Source organism: Rhea pennata, chromosome 7, assembly GCF_028389875.1.
Source record: "Rhea pennata isolate bPtePen1 chromosome 7, bPtePen1.pri, whole genome shotgun sequence".
Classification (NCBI taxonomy): domain Eukaryota; kingdom Metazoa; phylum Chordata; class Aves; order Rheiformes; family Rheidae; genus Rhea; species Rhea pennata.
Genome location: NC_084669.1, coordinates 36130424 through 36149605, shown reverse-complemented (window position 1 = coordinate 36149605; position 19182 = coordinate 36130424). Strand labels below are relative to the sequence as shown.

Sequence of the window (19182 nt, the reverse complement as noted above, 5' to 3'; positions counted from 1 at the left end):
CCCCCGCACATCTCCGCTGGGCTCTTCATTCGCGCCCCCACACCAGGCCCCGCACTGCGCTCTGCTGTTTTGAGGGGTTGCTTTCTAAGGTGGGCCAGTTCTCAGCCAGGTCGTTCTGCGACCCCACAAATAACACTGTTAGTAACACGCAGCGTAACAGGGGCGCTGGCGCAGGGAAGGGAACGGCGTGGAGGTGGCAATGAAGGGCTAGGGACGAGGAGTGCTCGTGGTGGTCTACGCAGCGTTGCTGGCAAACATCAAATGCTTCTTTTCATTGATTTACCCCCTCTGCTTACCTGTTCCAAAGGTTTCTAGCATTATTACACTGATAGGGCCCAAAAGCCTCCACAAACCATAGGGCCAATCCGCGAGTACTCAAACGCACAGCACAGAGCCTCCCCTAATATTGTATGGCATCAGCGTGGCCGCCATTGTCTTCTGATCTGGGCCTGAAGTCACAGAAACAACCCCTTTCCCCTACGTAAGGTGGGCCAGCAGTAGAGAACTGCAGCAGAAAGGCCTCTGCATTTTAAGGAGATTGCCCGTTTCCTTTGAAAGTCTCACCAGAAGGGTGGAACTGTTTGGTCTGTGGCTCTGCTGGTTGCAAGCAACATCAGGGTAAAGAACAAATCTTTGCAGGAGAATAGCTGTACTGAAGTAATATTTTGAAACGTTACGCCGAGAAAACAATGGAATTATCTCAAAATGGAATTCCACACTCCCAGCACACCCCAGCCAGGGACGCTGGGTTGGCAAACACAGTGTGCAATAAAAAGCATGAATCCAAGATCTACTCCACAAGTTTTACGATCTGTCTGCTCATACCGACCACTAATACATCCGACCATCTAAACTCTTTGTGTAACAGTTAAACAAAGTAATATTTTGCAACAAAGATTATTTTTTCTTTAAAAAAACAACAGTATTTTGACTAATACTGAATCTGTTTAACAAGAACAAATTTCTTCAATAATTAAATAACTTCAAGAAGCAAACAAAATCATAAGCTATAAAGCTAAACTGGTCTCGCTGTGTAGCAACTTAAACAGTAGAAGCTTTACAATCAATTCCAAAAGTTATTAACAAAAATCCACAATCCTAGTTCATGTTTCATCTTGATGTTTTCATCAGATCAAAACAAATAGCAGAAAGAACATGTAAAGAAAAATGAGAGGGGGAAAAAATGATTAAGATGTGACCAATAAGGATTTTCTGAAAACGCAGAAAAGCAAGTAGCCATTTTGTCCGGGGCAAAACCAGCTGGAAAGAATAGGGAAGGAAACAGGGCAAGGCGAAAAACGAAGAAATAGGAGAGGAACAGAGGCCCTCATCCTGCAAAGCTCTTGCACGCGTGCTCGACGTGAAGCAATGGTGCCACTGAAATGCCTAAAGGCAAGCTTGAATGTAAATCGTAAATGCATTGCTCGATTTGGATGAGGGAAAACAAATCAAGAGCGTGTTGCTTTCAAAAAAAAAAAAAAAAAAAAAAAAGTTTCTCTTTAATTGCGAGCTGTCTAAGAAATCTAGAAACCTGAGCTTTCAGGCTGCCGAAGCGAACGAACACAGTGACTCTTGCCAGACTAATTGCTTTTTGACAGACCACCTCAGACTGCATGAGACCATTTGTAATCCACTGGTCCCTAATATAGCCCTTTCGAGTTTTGTGAATGCACACGCAGAGTTTTAGAGAGACTGTTTTGTCCGGGAGAGGTCACAGGTACCTGGTCCCCAAGGGTGGCCTGTGTGGACATGTTTATCCCCACTGAAAAATTGGTTTGTCCATGGAAAGCACCGGTTTAATATTGAACTAGGGAGAAAAAGACAACAGGAATGTCCTTAGGACATTTTGGGCGAGGAGCTTTCTCAAAAACTTCTTCCAAAAGCCCCCTCCCCCCAAAAAATATACCAAAAAGAAAACACAAGAAAACAGAAGTGAGCAAACAAATTGCCCCCAAAATATTATTAATAAAAAGAAAAGTAGAACTAACAATATCAAACTATATATATATAATTCATTAAAAAAGAAGAAAAAAGAAGCACACCTACCGCCTGCAGTTCTGGTCAGGTTCTCCCCTCATCCCCCCACAAAAACGTAAAAACAAACATAAGAGTTACAAATAAAATAAGTTAATCCTTTCATCAGCCTGGTTCTTAACTGAAACAATTTCTTCTCCTGCGCTTGTATTTATTGAACAAATCTTTCAGAGTTTCTTTTTTTTATTTTATTAAAAAAAACCCTCCAGTATGTGTTCTTTAGAGGAAAGAAAGAAGAACTTTTTTTTTCCCTCTGCTCTTTTTACTCCCTGAAAGATTTTAAAAGTAGGCTTTCTCTGAAATGGTGAAGAGCAATGGTGAAAAGCAATGGGTGCTGGACACAGGTGTCTCTATCAGAAGGTCAGGATTATTCCAGCTGAGCTGACAACGGGTGTTTGAATGAAGGTTACTGCACTTCTGGGACTTGTTCAGAAATTAAAGATACCACTTTGAACTTGAAATCAGCCCTTTCTCTCTGAATCATAACATGAATTGCTTATCATTTAGTTCTGCCTAATGATTTAGATAATACCATTCATTAACTGTAATAACAATGGCCCTGATTCATCAAAGTGCTTTAATATGCAAATAATATCATTAAGGCCAATGAGAATCATGCTTAGCGTTAAATGTGTTTTAGTGCTTTGGCAAACAGGATTCCCAATGCACTCAAATGAAGCAGATGCGTTATATTTGTACCATTTGTACTTAATAATTAATTGTAGCAATTTTTTTTAACTGTATTGCAAGAACTCATGTGGAAAGACACTATAGAGTACATATGAACAGAATTTAGTCTTTGGCAATGGGAACTGAGTCACAGATGTCAGATTTGTGTGGCAGTTGCTATGAAGTATCTCGAGTTGTGTATTCTGACCCTCGGATAGCTGGGAAACATCCTCTGCATCCTTCAGCACCTTGCCAGATCTCTAGTTCCCTTCAGTGGATGTATTAAAACATGTAGCAGTGGAATTTAACCCTTGTCACCCTTATTTTCCATCTGCAGGTATGTCTGTTGAAAGGTGCCCATGAAAAAGGGCCTTCACAGGATAGCAGAATAGTTCTGGAGGGCTCCAGAAAAAATACACAGAGTTTGCATGATGGAGACCAAAGCAGAAGTACAGGAAGCTGAAAGAACTGTTCAGTGAAACCAGATTTTTTCCATACTCCTTGTTTTCCCTCTCTCCCAAGATACATTATGACTTTAAAATTTTTGCTTTTTGGAAAAAAAAATACAACTTACCAGGAGAAGAAAGTTAGTGATGAAAGGGTTAGAGATGGAATCATCAAAGGTATAGATGGAAGTTTGCCATCTGGTAACCAGAAATGGTAGAGTAAAAGATTTTGTCATGTCCTCTCAGAGCAGCACTCTAAACTGAACACGCCAGGCTTGACTGATTTTCTAAAGATAATTGCTCAAGAAGAATTTCTTCCTTGGATCAAAGGATTCCCCCACAGAAATATTGTCTATATGTCCTGCACTCATTTTTACAGCGGCTGCTGGAAAATGAGCCTAATTCTTCATCTGAAGAGTCTGACCACAATAACAGAATGAAGTGAAAATGACCAAAAAAAGAAAATACATAAACGGTGTCATTTTCAGCCTCTGCCCCAGCCTCTGCGAGAGGGCAGAAAGCAAAGCAAAAGCTGTTGGCACGCTGAGCTCCTACAGCCCCACCAGGCATCACCTGGGCACAGACTCCTGGGGCGCGCGGTTGAAGAGCTCTTCCCACGCTCCAGGGAGGGAACTGGCAAAGCATCTCCGGCAAATCTTCAGCAAGGTCCTTCTTCTCCTTTCAGCTTGCTGTCATTTCCCAAGCTTCTCCACCCTCACACTTAGCTCACTTTTTGGCTATCAGCCAAGGAGTTTGACCCTTGAAGTGGCAGACAAATGATACCATATGAAAACGGCCGGTCAAAAGTAACGGTAACCAACAATGACAACACCCCAGGTACGGGTTTAGGCAGGATGGACCCTGAAACTAAACTGCTGGGTTTCAGGGTGGCACATACCCAGCTTCAACAGCAGGGCTTTTTTTTTTTTTTCTTGAAGCGCAAGGCACTGACGTTTGGGAGGAGCAGCCAGCTAATCAGTCGAATCCCTCTGGTTCACAGCCTCCGATCTCACCACAGCGGCTGCCGAGACTGCTGTTCCCACAGCAATCGTATTGATTGCTCCCACAGCCCGTCGGGTTGAGACAGCCTGAAATGGGTATCTCCTGCAGTGAAACCACCAGGCTGTGGACCGCAGCGACCACAGGGAACGTTTATCACCGTTCTGCTGCCTTCAAGGTGGGCAAGTGGTTATCTTACATGTACTTTTTCCCCCCAAGCATTAAATCAGTTGTCTATGCTTTTTTTTTCTCCCCCTGAGACTGCTACAAACCACCTTGGGTTCCTTACCTCTCTCTCTGTGTAATCCACCTGAGGTACTGCAGTTTCTCAGTAATCAGCTGTGTGAGACACTCATGAGTCAATACCCAACAGACACAAAGTCTCTAGAGAGGCACCATGAGATTGTCAGAACAATCTCAGGTGATGATACCAGGTGATGATACTCAGGTGATGGCACTGTCCATCAGTGGGTAGTGCCACAAGCTGGGCTCACAAAGGCAGTGGCTGTGCCACTCCAAATAAAGTGACAGATTCCTGGAGAAATCAGGGAAATTATCTAGCTTGGTGCCCTGGAGAATTTGGTCTAAGAGCTGAGAGTCCTTCACAGCTGAAGTCTATCAATCCCTTTTGCCCAGGTGTGAGAGGGCTTGCTATTTTTCAGTTGAAAGTAGAAACAAGACTAAATTTCAAGTCAGTAGACTCTCCTCTGAAAAAAGTCAGCTTCCCAAAAAAGAGATTTAAGATGCTTTTTTTTTGAATTAAGTTCATCTTTTTAAGGGAACTCAAAAGGAAACATCAAACAAGCCTCTGAAGGTCACGCATTCTGATGCCCACAGTAAGCTCTTCAGAGTCCAACAGCTGCTCTGAAGCCAAGCCACCACTGTGAGCAGAATGCTCTGAGATAAAGAAGAGCAAGGAAATAAGGATGAATTTGCTGACCCTGTGTGTGTGCGTACCTGCACACTGCTGATGGGAAGTACCTGAGTCCTACTGGAAGTCATGGCACCAGTCTGTTGCTGTTTGCACTGGTGTAAATCAGGAACCCCTCTACTGCTAACAGTGGAATTACACTGGGGCAAAGCTGGAAGTAAAGAAAACCGTCCTATTTTGCTCCCAATTTCTCTCCTCCCTGATTGTTTTGCTGACACAAGTCAGGTCCTTTGAAGAGTTCTGGCAATTGCATTTCAAGGTGCCCTGTGCCTCAGACAAAAGCCTTCTCTCTCACAAATGTATCAGTTTAGAAGTAGCCCAAGAAGTTACAAACAGATTCAGAATCACCTTGAGACTCCTTTAACTCTCAGTCGCGATGTTAAGACACCATAACAGACGTATGCTTTGTTGGCATTTAGATGAAGGTAAATCCAGGCAAAGACAATTCCATGCAGTGCAATCACAAATAACGGCTACGAAGCAAAAACACACCACAGACACCAAAAGGAACAAGAGGTTTTGGTGCTTTCTTCTACAGATCCACCAGGTTTTGAGGATTAAAAACAGGCAGCATTTTTAGAAGGGGCTGGAGCATTCAAACAACCTATCTTGCATGCAAAGTGCTACCAGACCAGAGTAGGAATTCCCTGCCATTACCATCATAACCTTCCAAAAACAAAGCCGCCATCAGTAGAGCTGGTGGGGGTTTTTAGTGACTATTTTAACAGGTGATTAATTAAAACACAAGAACTGTGCAGTATAAATGCTTAAGTAAGTCCTATTTGCTAAGCTTCACAACTGCAAAGCTTTGTAACAGGGATCTGGATTTTACATTAATGAGATATATTATCGAAAAAACAAAAAGAATCCCTCAGCACTCTGCAGTTAGTTTTCTTACTGTGCCATTTCAGCTGCAGTACCCCAGGCATCCCATCGAAAACTTCATGAACGGAAAAGTTTAATCCAAAGGACAATGTTGGCACAAGAAGAGATGGTTGCGAAGCGCTCATGGATTAATTTAGGTTGAAAGTTAGCAGCAGTGTCCCGGCCGAGAGCAAGCTGGCTCAGGAAGAGCCTCCGGGAGCGGGGGCAGCAGAGCTGGCGCTGCTTTTCGGCGAAGGCCCGTGCACGCCTTTCCAGCTGCGTACCACATACTCTGTTGCCTTATTCTGATGGTCTAAAAGGCTTGGTGGAGTCAGCTGGCTAAAGGAACTAGCAGGGAGTTTGGTCACGGGGCGCAGCTGAGGACGGGGTCCGGGACTCACAGCTACTGCACGGCAGGAGCTGCGGTGACAAGACCCACACGGCCACGATGCCCGGAGGGCGCTGAACTCCTTTTACAGGGGCAACATTCGCGCAAAGAGCACGATTTCAGTGGATCCTGATAACTAATGAGTTCCTGCTTTTGTTTCTCCCTGAAAATTCATGACAGCTAATCTAGGCTTGAGACATTAACGCAGGTAAGCCAAGAAGGGCAATTCGGATCTACACATGCACATTACAACGATGCGCTCCGCCGATTTGCATGCCCCTTTGGTCAGCATTAAAAGAGCCCTGTGGATTGCTTTATCGAATAAGCATTCATCAGGATAGCCTCCAGGTAACTAGGCCACATGCTTAATTTTAAACGAGGCTTTCACCAAACGACTTGCAGATGTACAGCTTAGAAAGACGTTTGAGTTCCTCGCTGACCTGGGCTAGCTGTCGTGAGGGTTATTTCAGCCAAATAACTGGTAACAGGAGGTACTGTTAGCAAGCATCAGGCGAGTTAAGAAATTCTCTTTGTATGTGATGTTGCCTTTCCTGCACAGCCAAGGAGCAGCCTCTAGAGGAACTGCCTGGACATTGCACTTGGCTATCTGAATCCAATCTTGTCTGATAATTATTAATCACGGAATTTCTCCTTTTTTCAAAAAAGTGGCTATTGTGAATTTTTCCAGCGATACCTTTCATCGTCAAAAATTGTTAATGTTTCAGTTTAATAAAAATGCGTAATATTTTTAAATATTCTCAGATGATTCCAGCTTGAAGAATGAAAATGACCTTTAATGTATACAGGACAGATCCTCTGGGCACTTTTAATGCAATAATTTATTACGGTCCAATAATCATCATGTGTGCACAAATATCATGTAAATATTACAGCTGTACTCCATGACAAAACAAGCATAATGAAGACATAGAATTATACAGAGAATTGACAAACGAGGAGGAAGGGAGAATTTAGCATTTTCTGTACAAAAAATATGCAGCCTTTTGATAATTTGTAAAAATGCATAACTTCCGGCATTTCAGAGAGGAACACTGTATAAAAATAAATATTCTATGTACAGTAACACACACAGGCCAGTCCAGGGTTAGAACCATCACTGCAAATACAAAACAAAACAAAACATAAACAAGTGTTAGCGACAATTCACTAATAATTTTGTTAGTGACGGTTCGGCGGGGCGGAAGGGCAGCGGGACAGCGTTAAGGGAGCTGGCTCCAGGGCCTCCAGTAGGAAGAGAAACTGTGCTGGCCTCCAGCAGATGACCTTCTCGCTTTCCTGGGACAATCCAGGCCGGCCCTTCACCTCCCCTTCCTTCTTCCCACTACAGCTCGTGGACTTTGCGTTAAGGCACGCAGCAGGGAGCGAAGGTGGAGCGCCTGGAGGTCAGGAGCATCCAGCCACAGCTGAGCAGCTCCACGGAAAGCATCGTACCGAAAGCTGTATTTCAGCTCTCCTGAAAGCTGCTTATGCGTTCAGGCGTATCTCTGCCTTGCTCCCACGAGCAGCCTGCGGTACCTGGACGCCTGGCAGATGCCAGCTCCCTACATTCTGGCGATAGAGTTGACTCTGCACTATTTAGTGAGAAATCTAACTTTTGTGCTAATACTTGCCAAACACTATTTGGTCCTTTTTAGCCCATAAAACCAAGCAGCAATGTACAAACAGGATGGAGAGTTTTGCTGGCTGCTTTTCAGAGCTGTGGTCTTGGAAAACCTCTGCGTGCCTCCACACCTATTTTGCTCTCAGCCAGACTCCTAGAAAAACACCAGCCCGACCTGCAGGCTGTAGGCCAGTCACAGCATAGTCGCAACATTTCCAAGGTTATTTTACCTTATTCCAGCAGCCTTGAACTGGCAGGCCATCTTCCCCCTACAAAAGAGACAGGTGAAAGAGCACTTTAGGACACGGGAAGGAGCGCAGAGAATCAGGAAAGAAGGACAGGGTTAAGTATTACAGCTGCAACAAACCATCTGAATCGGGGTGGGAGGAATAGCGTGGAATATCTTCCTCCCCCATTTGGCGTGACCCAGGCCTCTGGCTGAAGTTACTAGCCCAGCCTGAACCAAAGGTGGGGGCTGAAGAGGTTTGATTCCTGGGGGCTAGGTGAGGAGCACGCAGGGCCCATAGGCTCGTGCACATCCTCGTCTCCTTCCGCTCGAGGAAGGTGTTTAGCCAGGCTTCCCTTAAGGAGAGGGGCGAGCACAAGAGCTCCCATTCAACCAGAAAAACATTGCAGGAAGTTGGCAGGGGCAGGCGTGAGATGGCTGGTTTATGTTGTCATGCTTGTCTCCAAAGCGTAGCGCTGAGCGAACTGTTGTGCCTGGCATGAGATGGCCAAGCAAATCCCAGATGCAGCACTAACCCTGGGACCCGAGGAGGCTCTGGAAAAAATTACATGCATTTCCTTTCTGCCCTGTTAAAGAGCCCTGCACTTTACCATTAAAAAGTTAATTTATCTTGGCTCTCCAAGGAGATTGTCTTAGGCCTCCTGCAGTCATGGACAACAGCAGAAGCCCCCGTGCAGCGACTCAGGCTGCCAAGAGCCGAATCGCCCTTCTGCTGGTTACAGAAGCAGCTTAGGCAGACGATGGTTCTCGCTCAGGCACCTCAGTTAAGTACCTGCCTAAAGATGGAATAAACGCAAGTCGGACCAACTGCGTTTCAAGGCAGCCGTGCTCACGCCAGCCTGGCTGTACTGCCCTCCTTACTTCCGAATAGGCGCGTCCCTTAAGAGATCCCTCCCGTGAGCTCTCCCAGGGCATGAGTCACGCCTGGGACCTCTGGGATGTCCTGTTCCTCCGCAGCAGGGGAAAAACACTGTCACTGGGCATTTGCTAGAAAAGCACGTGTTACGCCGGAGTCTAGGACACGGCTCCTCTGTTCATCTTACTGCAGTCGCAGGGTTTCTGCTCAGCTCGAGCTCGGCCAGGCAAGGCAGACGCACGCCGCTGCCTTGTCAGCCGAGTCCCTGCTGCTGCTCCCCAAGAAACCGGGAAGCCAGCAAGGAGCTGGGATCGGCCACAGGCACGTGGGACACGTACGGGTCACAGACCTCGTCAGGACCGGGTAAACCACGGTCCGGGTCTGGAGGATAGTTGGCATTTGTCTGTCCCACTCTAGGTTAGCCCCCGTTTGCAGCAGGGCTGCTGCCTTTTTGATGTCAGTTCCTCCGCCACAGCATTTCTAATCCAACAAGATGGGACAGAGGGAGGTAATTCTGGCCCCTAGGACCGTGTGGTTCTGTGATTCTTGCTGAAAACAAAGCCATCTGCTTTGTGCCAGCAGCGAGGATTGCAGATGTTCGGTTTGGTGCTCTGAGAGGCTTTGGCAAAACCCTGAGGCACCGTTCCCCAAAAGGCTGCACCGAGATCGCGATGGGAGAAATTACTGTGCCTATCCCCTTCAATGAGCAAAACGCAGACAAAGGACTCTGATGCTGGAGAACAGACTTCCTTCTGCTTTAAAAAAATATCTGCTAGGCTGTTGCTGTTCCCCAAGGGAGCTCAACTGCAGGTAGCGACATTACAGGAAGCATGATGCAGGCCCGCTTCTTCAGTTAAATGACTCAGTTTTCACTTCCCCAAGTACTGCATGAGAAATCTGCAGAGCATATCGTCTCACTTGAGAAGGGGAGAGGAAGAAGAAAGCAGAGAAGCAAATGCATAGTAATACACTGAGAGAAGCTATTTACACGAGATACGTCTTCAAGGGACTGATGAACTGAATATTGCCACGATGCTATAACCACATTGCTTTTCTGAAAGCGTTTCTTGGAGCATGGTCTCCTGGTGGTATTTCCTCCCAGATCATCCCCCACCACCACCACCACCTCACCTTCCACTGTGCAGAAACAGAGTTATGGGTTAACCACTGGGTAAATGGTGGCATTCCCATTGGTACACTGGTGGTGGTAGGAGTGACTGGTGTAGTGCATTGCAGGAAGAAATGGAAAGTTAGGTGTGTGAAGGAACACGGGGCCAGAGAGTTACGGTTTAGGGATCAAAGGAAGACCAGGGTCACAAGGAAGTGTTTGTTGCAGGCTAATTTGCAGAGAACGGAAACACGGAGTGCTTATTAGTACCAAGTACGTCAGTGCACATATCAATCCACATATCTCAGATTTACAAAGCATTAGTTCATGGACTCTGTTTAAGTTATGAGCATGGATGTGTCAGTGGGATGCTAAGCTTTCAACCTAGTTGGATCAAAAAACATGCTTATTCAAGTTCCCAAGCTGGCTTGCATGCCAGAACACTACATATATAAAATGGCATCTCTATTTCACCACATTTTCTGGCAAGTTTCCCTTAACAAAAATAGGTATGAAAATAGGTTTCCATTCTAATGTGGCCATGCAGCACAAATCCTATTAGAGAGTAGGGACAGAAAAAGATAGACAGTGTATATGGGGCACTGGCAGAATCTTTACACCTGTAAAGTTAGGTGCTTTGTGTAGCCAAAAAGCTGTTCCATAGAACCTGACTGTTATTAGTGGGAGGTGAAACGCATGGCTCAGCCGTTCTCCTTACACTGCTCTGGGCAAGTACAATTTCACCTGTGGCATTAGGAGGAGAGTTTCTTTACATTACCCAGAAGTTACAGAGCAGCAACAGTGACTTTGCAAGCAGTCAGCATTGCCGGATGGGCAGTCACTCATCCCAAGGAGAAAATGAAAACACATATAAGGAGAGAATGCTGGAAGGAACGACAACGTTAGCTCTTCGCAGCGGCCAAATAGCAGAAGACTTCTAACGGCAACTTCAGGGCTAATTTTCTCAGGAAACTAACAAAAAAGCCCTTCCAGATGAAATGTCATTTTTTCTTGGGACATATTTTTACAGCTAGCTAAATGAACCAGCTGAAATCATATCCTTTGCAGATGGCATCAAACACATCTAAGTGAGCACAAGGACCGGCACGACCCAGACATAAGTGCCAGCAAACCTAGGCATGCCACATGTCAAGCAGGGCTCGGGAGGGCAGGACAGCACGAGCTGCAATGCATTATGAAGCCGTCAAGCCAGCTGTAGCTAGCAAGAGCCTCAACTGTACGCTGCATCTCTGCAGAGTATCTCAGCGTAAATGACTAAATTGGTGATGTGATACTTAGAAATCAGCTGAGGCAATTTGTTCCCGACTACCTTCGTCCTGCCACAGTTGGGTTAGACGGGACACTAATGTGATAATCTTCTTTTAATACCTGCATAAGATGGATATCAGGAAACAGTCAATTCCAAATTCAAGTTTCTTCCAATACTCTTTTGCTTCCTGGGGAGAGCCACAAGTAGGAACTGTCTGGTGGGAACATAGGTATTAAAGCATCCAATGAGATGTTTCTTGTGGCCTCACCAGCAGTGTAACTATCCTTTTACTCAGTGTCCTTTAAAACATCCAGGGTGACTGAAGCAACACAGAGAGGTGTCAGACTGTGCCAGCTGCCTACAAGCGCTTGCAAATAGAGCAAAGGATGAGCGTAAGCATTTTAGTCCCCTGCTGGAAAGCCAAGCCACCGCAGAGGCGGGTGTTCACGCACGAAAGCTCTGAAAGCGAGCGCAAAGGAAGAAATGAGGCAGTGTTCAGTAAATCCTCACTCCTCCTCCATTTCCCCCACCCACACCCCAAAGCAACACAGAGAGCGGCTGGGAGTCGCCACATGCGGGTAGGGACCGTCCTCGGACAAAAGCAGCACGAGCAGAGTAGGATGGAGACAGGAAAGGAAGGAACTGCCAGATGTTTCCAGGGCGTGCAGCTATCTGGAGGCAGCAAGCTCAAAGCAACCAGAAACGTGCAGGAAAGGGAAGGTATGCCATACCAACGGGCATGGGGCATCCAGCCCGTCCAGCCCAGGTAACCCCGGCTCCCCCTTCTCGCCTTTAAAGCCTCGGAGGCCCTGTTTATGAAATCAACCACTATCGTTATTTCAGTGAACGCCAGCCGCTTCCGTGCCACGGGAGGAGAGCGCGGTCGGGTCCTGGGACTGTCGCAGGGCGCTCTGGCTGCATACCCAGAATACAGGTGGCTGCTGCTTTCAGTTTTGGTTTATCTGCAGACCCAGCAGCAGCAGTTTCCTTTCTGTTTTTCTATACTCTACAAGCCAAGAGATACTTTGCCAGCCGAGTTGAACCTGGAGGATAGGAACGGTGCTTCCTCACCTTTGGGACCACCTGCTGTCCCTATCCTCATGAGGGCACCCGGCAGTCAAGCTCCTGGATGCACAGCATACGAGTGCTCCTGGGATTCGTGGCCATGCTACAGATCTTTTGCAGTGGGCTCACTGCCACTTATTGGTTTAGACAAAAGTTTTTTTTACATATTCATAAACATTCATTTGTCTAGATTTATAGACAAAATAATTAACAAATACATCCCATTTAAAATAACTGGGATTTGTTTTCCTTCTGGGTACTGTGGCTTGAGCGCCCTGTGTCATTCTCAGGCGATCGCATCAGCTGGCCATCGTGTCCAAGGCAACAAAAACAGCATTCAGGCTTCGCCGCGTTACGTAGACATGGCAACACTACACATTTCCAGAGAAGAGCCAGAACTAGCAGCAAGGGAGGACCAGGGCTCCATCTGCAAAGGAGAAAGCCCCGGGCTCCCAGCACATGGCGCTCAGCCATGTACCCCAAACCTTTGTGAGCTTCTGAAGAGGAAGGAATATAACCATGGTCACCCAACAGCCTGGTTGCTCAAGGGATCGGTGGCTTGCCACTGCAGAAAGCAGCCTTGCTGCAGACGGCAGTGGGAACCAGCCTGCGCCTCATCCAAGTGTTGTTCTTTTGCAAGACCATTATTTATGTTATGATTTCCTTCTTTCTTCCCCACCAACAAATCTTAAAGCAATACATTAGATAAAACAGAACATACCAACGGACAGGGTGCATCTAATCCAGGCGCTCCTTGGTCTCCCTTATCCCCTTTAGACCCTCTAGAGCCTTTCTTGCCCCTCTCCCCCTGTAAATAATAGTTTAGTCCAAGAAAAAAAAAAGAACATACAAAAGCTTTAGGATCATCCATTTCAAACACATGTCAGCGATAGTTTTAAAAAAATGATAAACATTTAGGAAACATCTTAAAAGGAGAGAAATCTTCATTCATTCAAGATGCTCTTAAGAGAGAGCTGTGTGTGGAGCTGCTGACCTTCTCACTTAGCTGTACAAACACGACCCCTCACCAAGCCTGCACTGATAGACTAAGGCGTGCGCATCAAAGGGATTGCGAGTGCCTCTGAACTTCATGGAGGGGCCTACAGTTGGCCAACAGAGCAGCGTTGGTAGCTCCGGTGGTGGCACCCTTGTCGGGAGACTACTTCTCTCTACGAGGAGCTTGGAGAACCCCAGAAGGGTTCACCCTGCACTCACGCGAGGGGGAAACGCTCCTCCAGAGGCGGCGAGGCCTCGTCTTGCCCTCCGGCTAGGCTGCTCGGAGGGTCCCTCCGCCGCCCCAGGGGTGCTAGCCCTGAGCTGTGGGCCAGCGGCTCGTCTCCAGCCCTCCCTCCTTCGGCGGGGGCGGCGATGCACCGCAGGGGGTTCGTATCGACCCTGCCTGCATCGCCACCAGGGCTTCCGGCGTAGCACGCGGGAGGAACTCAAAGCTGCCGAGCACAAAACGGGGAGAAGGGGCTGCTACACAAGGAGCTGAATTTCGGGTCCTTGCGGGGAGGGTGAAAGGAATTAAGGAATAGATTGAGGCAGCACAGGTTGCTGTTTCTTCTCTTAAAAAAAAAATGTTAAACTCAAAGCTGGCAAGAGAAATGGATGGGAAAGGAGAGACAATAAGGAGAAATCACCCAGAACCAAGCACTGGAGCAGAAAGGATAATCCAGGAAAATGCGGCGTGGGTTGCTCTGCGGGGAGGAACAAGGAACCGGGAAGAAAGGCGGAAGAGGAGGAAGGGATAAAGGGGACAAAGGTGGACCTGTAGGAGCAACGAAGACACACACATACACACACACGAGAGAAAAAATACAGGCATTAAAACAAGAGCGAAGACGTCAGCTTGACAGCGCACGTTCAGCGTTGGCCCTTTTTCAGCTGGGGCGCCCGGGAGGCTGCCCGCGCCGGCGGCCGCCCCGCGCCTCGGCGCCGATCCCCCACCGAGCGGGGCGGCCGGGGACGCAGGGGCGGCCAGAGCCCCCCGCCTGGGCCGCCCGCGGGGCTCCGCGGGCGAACTGGGGCCGAGCTGCTTGGGGGCCGAGCTGCTTGGGGGCCGAGCAACGCGGCTCCCCGTTTTTTCCGCGGGCTGCGGAGCGAAAATCCGAATACTATAAAGCGTTTTAAAAGCAGCCTCAGGGCAGCGGTTTTATTTAACTCCCGCAAGCGTAAGGGGCCTATCCAGGGCCCGGCAGGAGGAGCGGGGGCAAAGCCGCAGGCAGGCAAGTCGCAGGGGCCGATGAAGCTTCCCTCGCCTGCTCTCCAACTCCTCCTCTGCCAGGAGGGGCTGGTTCTCCCACTTTTCACTCGCTTTTACGTGAGAGCTCAGGGAAACCGTATCGGCCCACCTGCAGCCAGCAAGAAACCCTTTTTCTGAACAAGGCACCCAGTTTAAAAACCAACTGAAAAAGCCAAGAAATCCTGTCAAGGGTATTTTCTATTTAGAAGCCATACAGAGAAAACAAAGCAAAATGCATCTTAATAGAACACGGAGGAAGTTAGGAAGCAAAGCCAGAAATGGGATGATTAAAAAAGGGGAGAACTTTGGAACTACCATGAAATTTGGACCTTTCTCCCCTAGTTTAAGATGCCGATTGGCTACTGCTTTTCAAAACTGCCCATCTGTGCAGAGTGAGATCAGAAATACATTGCAGGTGATAAGGACAGAGAACATTCACTATGTATGAAAAAAACAAATTCATATAATGAAATCACTGCATGTGCACATGCACCAAAACACTTTGTTTTCAGATAAATTTAGGTGATACCGGAGTCTTATGAAGAGAAAGTATACATGCAGATATGAATACACACACATACATGTGTACTATAATGAATTGCTTGACATATATTTATACAATTATAGCCTTAGCAACTATAATCTGAAGCAGCCATTCATATTTGCAAATATAAATTATATTCAACTATATGTCTCAACTGTTGTTATCAAAAAGATTCAGAGCTTTAACAAACAAGAGATTCCTTGTAGGTTGTTGAAAGCCTGATGAAAAAGCAAAGTGCTTAAACACACACTTTGGTCGTGTTCATCTTTTTATAACACAGGTGACAAACACAGCCATTCATGTTATTGGTTGTCCATGGGGGACCCAGCTCTTCATCAGTCACATCCATCCAGGGCAAAGCCTGAGGAAACTCGATGTCTCATTCTTTAAGGTATATGAATTTATCCTGTCCAAATTTCCATCTTCCAAATTCTCTGGAAGATCATATGCTAGAAGCCAACATTTTTTCACAGACTTTAAGGGGGAAATTAAGAGCAATGTAATCAGATTTGCTGCCTTCATCTCAATTAATTCTCATGGGAATCCTTAGACACACCCGTAAGCAGGATTTCCTAAAGCATGCCACATTGGCCTAACTCTACTATCCGTGAAGTCCCATGCTTCACTGAGAGCAGAGCTACGGCAGCAACGAACACACTAGCAAATCCCTCTGCATCTTTCAGATAGAGCTACCATGATGTCCTAGATGATGATTAAACTGCGGGTATCACCTTACACACTACAAGTTTGTAAAGTTACTTATATGAAGGTTTGGCAGACCGAATTACATGCTAGCTATCTTCAGGTTGCTCAGAAATCAACCACTCTACTACTGCATGAAGACGTTAGTAATCAAATACAAGGAGTTTGCCTGATAACCTACCCGGATTCCTTTGTCACCACGTAGACCTTGTAAACCCTGAAACACATCAGTAAAAGAGCAGTATTTTAAAACACTTAAGTCTTATATGCACAGTCAAAAAAGAAGAATTTGCTCAAGAGTTTGCCGCCCCCCCCTTTGTTTTTTTAAATCTATATCAATTGTTTTAGCGTAACAAAAAACCCAACTTTTCCTGCAGACCTCTTCATCTCCACTAAACCCTCCAGGCTGTAACACCACTATTACTACTGCAAGGCTTCTTTGGCAGAAACTTTCTCTGAAAGAACCAGCAACCTTCTTTCTTTGTAAATGATGAAGCAGCTCCAAGATCACAAGAACAAGCTCAAGTTCCAAGACTTATTTTTCAAAAATAATCTCAAACCATGGCAGTAACCTCAAAGGCAACTTGTATCACTCTCATGACGAGACAAGGCCTTCTCAGCAATTTGGAGGGCAGGCAGCCGGCTGTGGAAATGTAAATGGAGCAGATGGGCTCAATAGCAGCAATCTGAATTAAAATACATATCCTGTGAGCCCCACACAGCTTCTTTTGGTAGTGTGAGGTTCAAAGTGAACTAACAGTTTCACAATGTCAGCTTCATCCATCTCATTCTGAATCACTGCTCTGAAGCTATTCAGCAATTCCTCTTGCTCCTCTAGGGAACCGAAGCTCCTAACTTCGGTTGTACGAGCTACCTAACCCTAGCTGCAAGTACAAATGCTGTATTACAGCAGCACCCTTCAGCTGTCAAACACGGGAAGGAGGTAGGCACTGCAACAGACAGAAATCCCAAGTGCTCCCATACTTACAGGGAGCCCTGCTGGCCCCATTGGTCCTACAACTCCAGGATCTCCTTTACTGCCCTGAAATGGAGACAAAAGGAGTAGTAAAGTTACAATCCCATACAGTACGGACAGATAACACAGCAACAGCTACCACAACGTTGCAAAAGAAACGTAAAGACATCCCCTTCAAAGCCCAAGATCAAGATACTTAAGACCCTGAGCTGGGCCTCTGATTTTTTATACACATAAGGAGGGAGAAATCCCAGCTCCTAGAAAGACTTAGAGCTTCTGTACCCTAACAGGCTGTGTTACCGTCAAAGAAGTTGCAGAGCTTAAAAACTAACTGTAACTGCTAACTCACCCTTTCCCCTTTTGGTCCTGCTGGTCCCGAAACCCCAATTGGTCCTGGAGTACCCTGCAATTGTACGAGGAAAAACACATCAGGCTGGTTTTTTTATTCTTAAAGCCAGGAGATAGCACAGCTCCTTTATGAAAAAGCACAGCTGGGAAGGACAGTCCAAAGGTGGAAGGTGCCTAGCACCACTACAGCTTTCAGGGTTGGTGGTGAAGAAGTTGCTACATGCAATTGGAGAAGTATGGGAATAGCTGCATTGGATCACACCAGAACCATTTTACAGAGCCTTATTTTTAATTTTGAAGCCATACCAATTGCCAAGATACAGCTGGCATTTCTACCAGTACCCCATGTATGAATTTTTTTCTCTATAGTTTATATGAGACAAAGCTGAAAGCTGTAGCAGAATAAAGGCCACGTGGACACATGGTAAGCAGTTTTCTTTTCCATTTCTTTGTTTCCTTGTTTGTTTCCCCTCCCTCCCCGCTCAAGTCAGCTGAGTTGAGCAAAAATGAAAGAATTTGTATTACTTGGTGGTAGGCAGCCAGTCATGCAGGTCGAAAGACACCATGCTGCAAAGATGATCGCGGATGCATACGTACACAGATGCAAATCGAGAGGGGTATCCTTCATTCCCAAGCCCTGTTCCCTTTTTGCCATTTATGCCGCTCCACCAGGCTCTCAGCCAAGCTAACATGAAAAACTAGTCTTTTTGCTGGCCCTTTGATACAAGGGCTATCTCCTTCTACCATACCAAACATCTTAGCGCTGAGACTTGCTTTGGCTTTAAGTGAACCCAGCTAAAGCGCATCTTTAATGCGGATTATAGTCTATAGGCTTCCCAGCTCAGAAAAGGGTCACAGAGCATCAAGGCCAGATTCAGGGAGCTTCAACCCTGTATAGATGCCTGTAAGACCTGGAGTGTCCTGTGTCAGCTGGAATCTCACCTTCTCCCTGTTCACATTTGGCAATCCAGATCAAGAACTGCCTTCTACTCCTTATTTCTATCATTACAAAAAAGGGTCTCAAGCCTTCGCTGTGGGTTTATAATTCTTAGTCACAAAAATAACCCCGCTAAGTGAGTGGAATGACTTGTGGATCAGGAGAAGTTTTCAAAGTCAAGATCTGCAGAACATAGGTGAAGTAGTTCACGCAGCGCACAGTTTTGATGCATCAGAGCAAGGGAGAAAAACCCTGCTCTCCTTTGATCCACGCACAGGAATTTAAGCCATGGAAATTTTGGTTGCCTGCACACTTGCATCATTTTCAGATCATTTACAACCATGCAATACACCAAGATCTTGCATGGACATTTATAAAACTAAATCTACAACTTCCCAAAGCAAAGAAGCCGATTAGCTGTCACTCAGGTTCGGTTTGGAATCTGTTCAGAAGGTGCAGAGCAGCCAAATTATTTCAGTTCTACTGAGAAGGGGAAACCCAGTTCTGGTGGGGTTTTTTTGGTTTGGTTTGGTTGTTTTGTTTTTCAAAGTGGCCAGTTAGACTGTACATGGGCACTACCTGATTTTCTAAGAGGGGTTAAAAATGTTTGATCTGCATTTAATAGCTTTTTCCCCAAGAACAGCAGAATGTTTTGCAGAACCAGGGTGGTGTTACTAGTCTCATTCCGGATCTGACAAACTGGCAAGCTTAGTGGCAAGGAGTTCGTTTCCCTTCCATCTCAGGCTGAGTTAGCAACAAGACGTAGGAAGCTTGCTTCTCCCTGCTCTTAGACGCCACTGCCTCCCAAACGGACGCAGGCAACTGGAAAACCCTCCCAGATACGCGGGCCTGAACACACAGGTTCTGCAAGCAGGACTGGCCTTCTGCCTGCCGGCGGCCGGACGCCGCGCAGCTGCGGCTGCAGCTCCTGC

General features: G+C 46.5%; 1 protein-coding gene across 1 annotated transcript in view; it reads right to left on the bottom strand.

Moving 5' to 3' along the window:
• Positions 1-7168: 7168 nt before the first annotated feature.
• COL13A1 (collagen type XIII alpha 1 chain) overlaps positions 7169-19182 on the bottom strand; it is a 60324-nt gene continuing 48310 nt past the window's right edge. Inside the window, exons 37-42 of the mRNA XM_062579777.1 lie at positions 17315-17368; positions 16978-17031; positions 16171-16206; positions 13220-13306; positions 8183-8221; positions 7169-7448 (exon numbers count right to left, since the gene is read on the bottom strand). Coding sequence (XP_062435761.1) covers positions 7446-7448; positions 8183-8221; positions 13220-13306; positions 16171-16206; positions 16978-17031; positions 17315-17368 — 273 coding nt within the window. The 3' untranslated portion in view covers positions 7169-7445. The remainder of the gene's footprint in view (positions 7449-8182; positions 8222-13219; positions 13307-16170; positions 16207-16977; positions 17032-17314; positions 17369-19182) is intronic.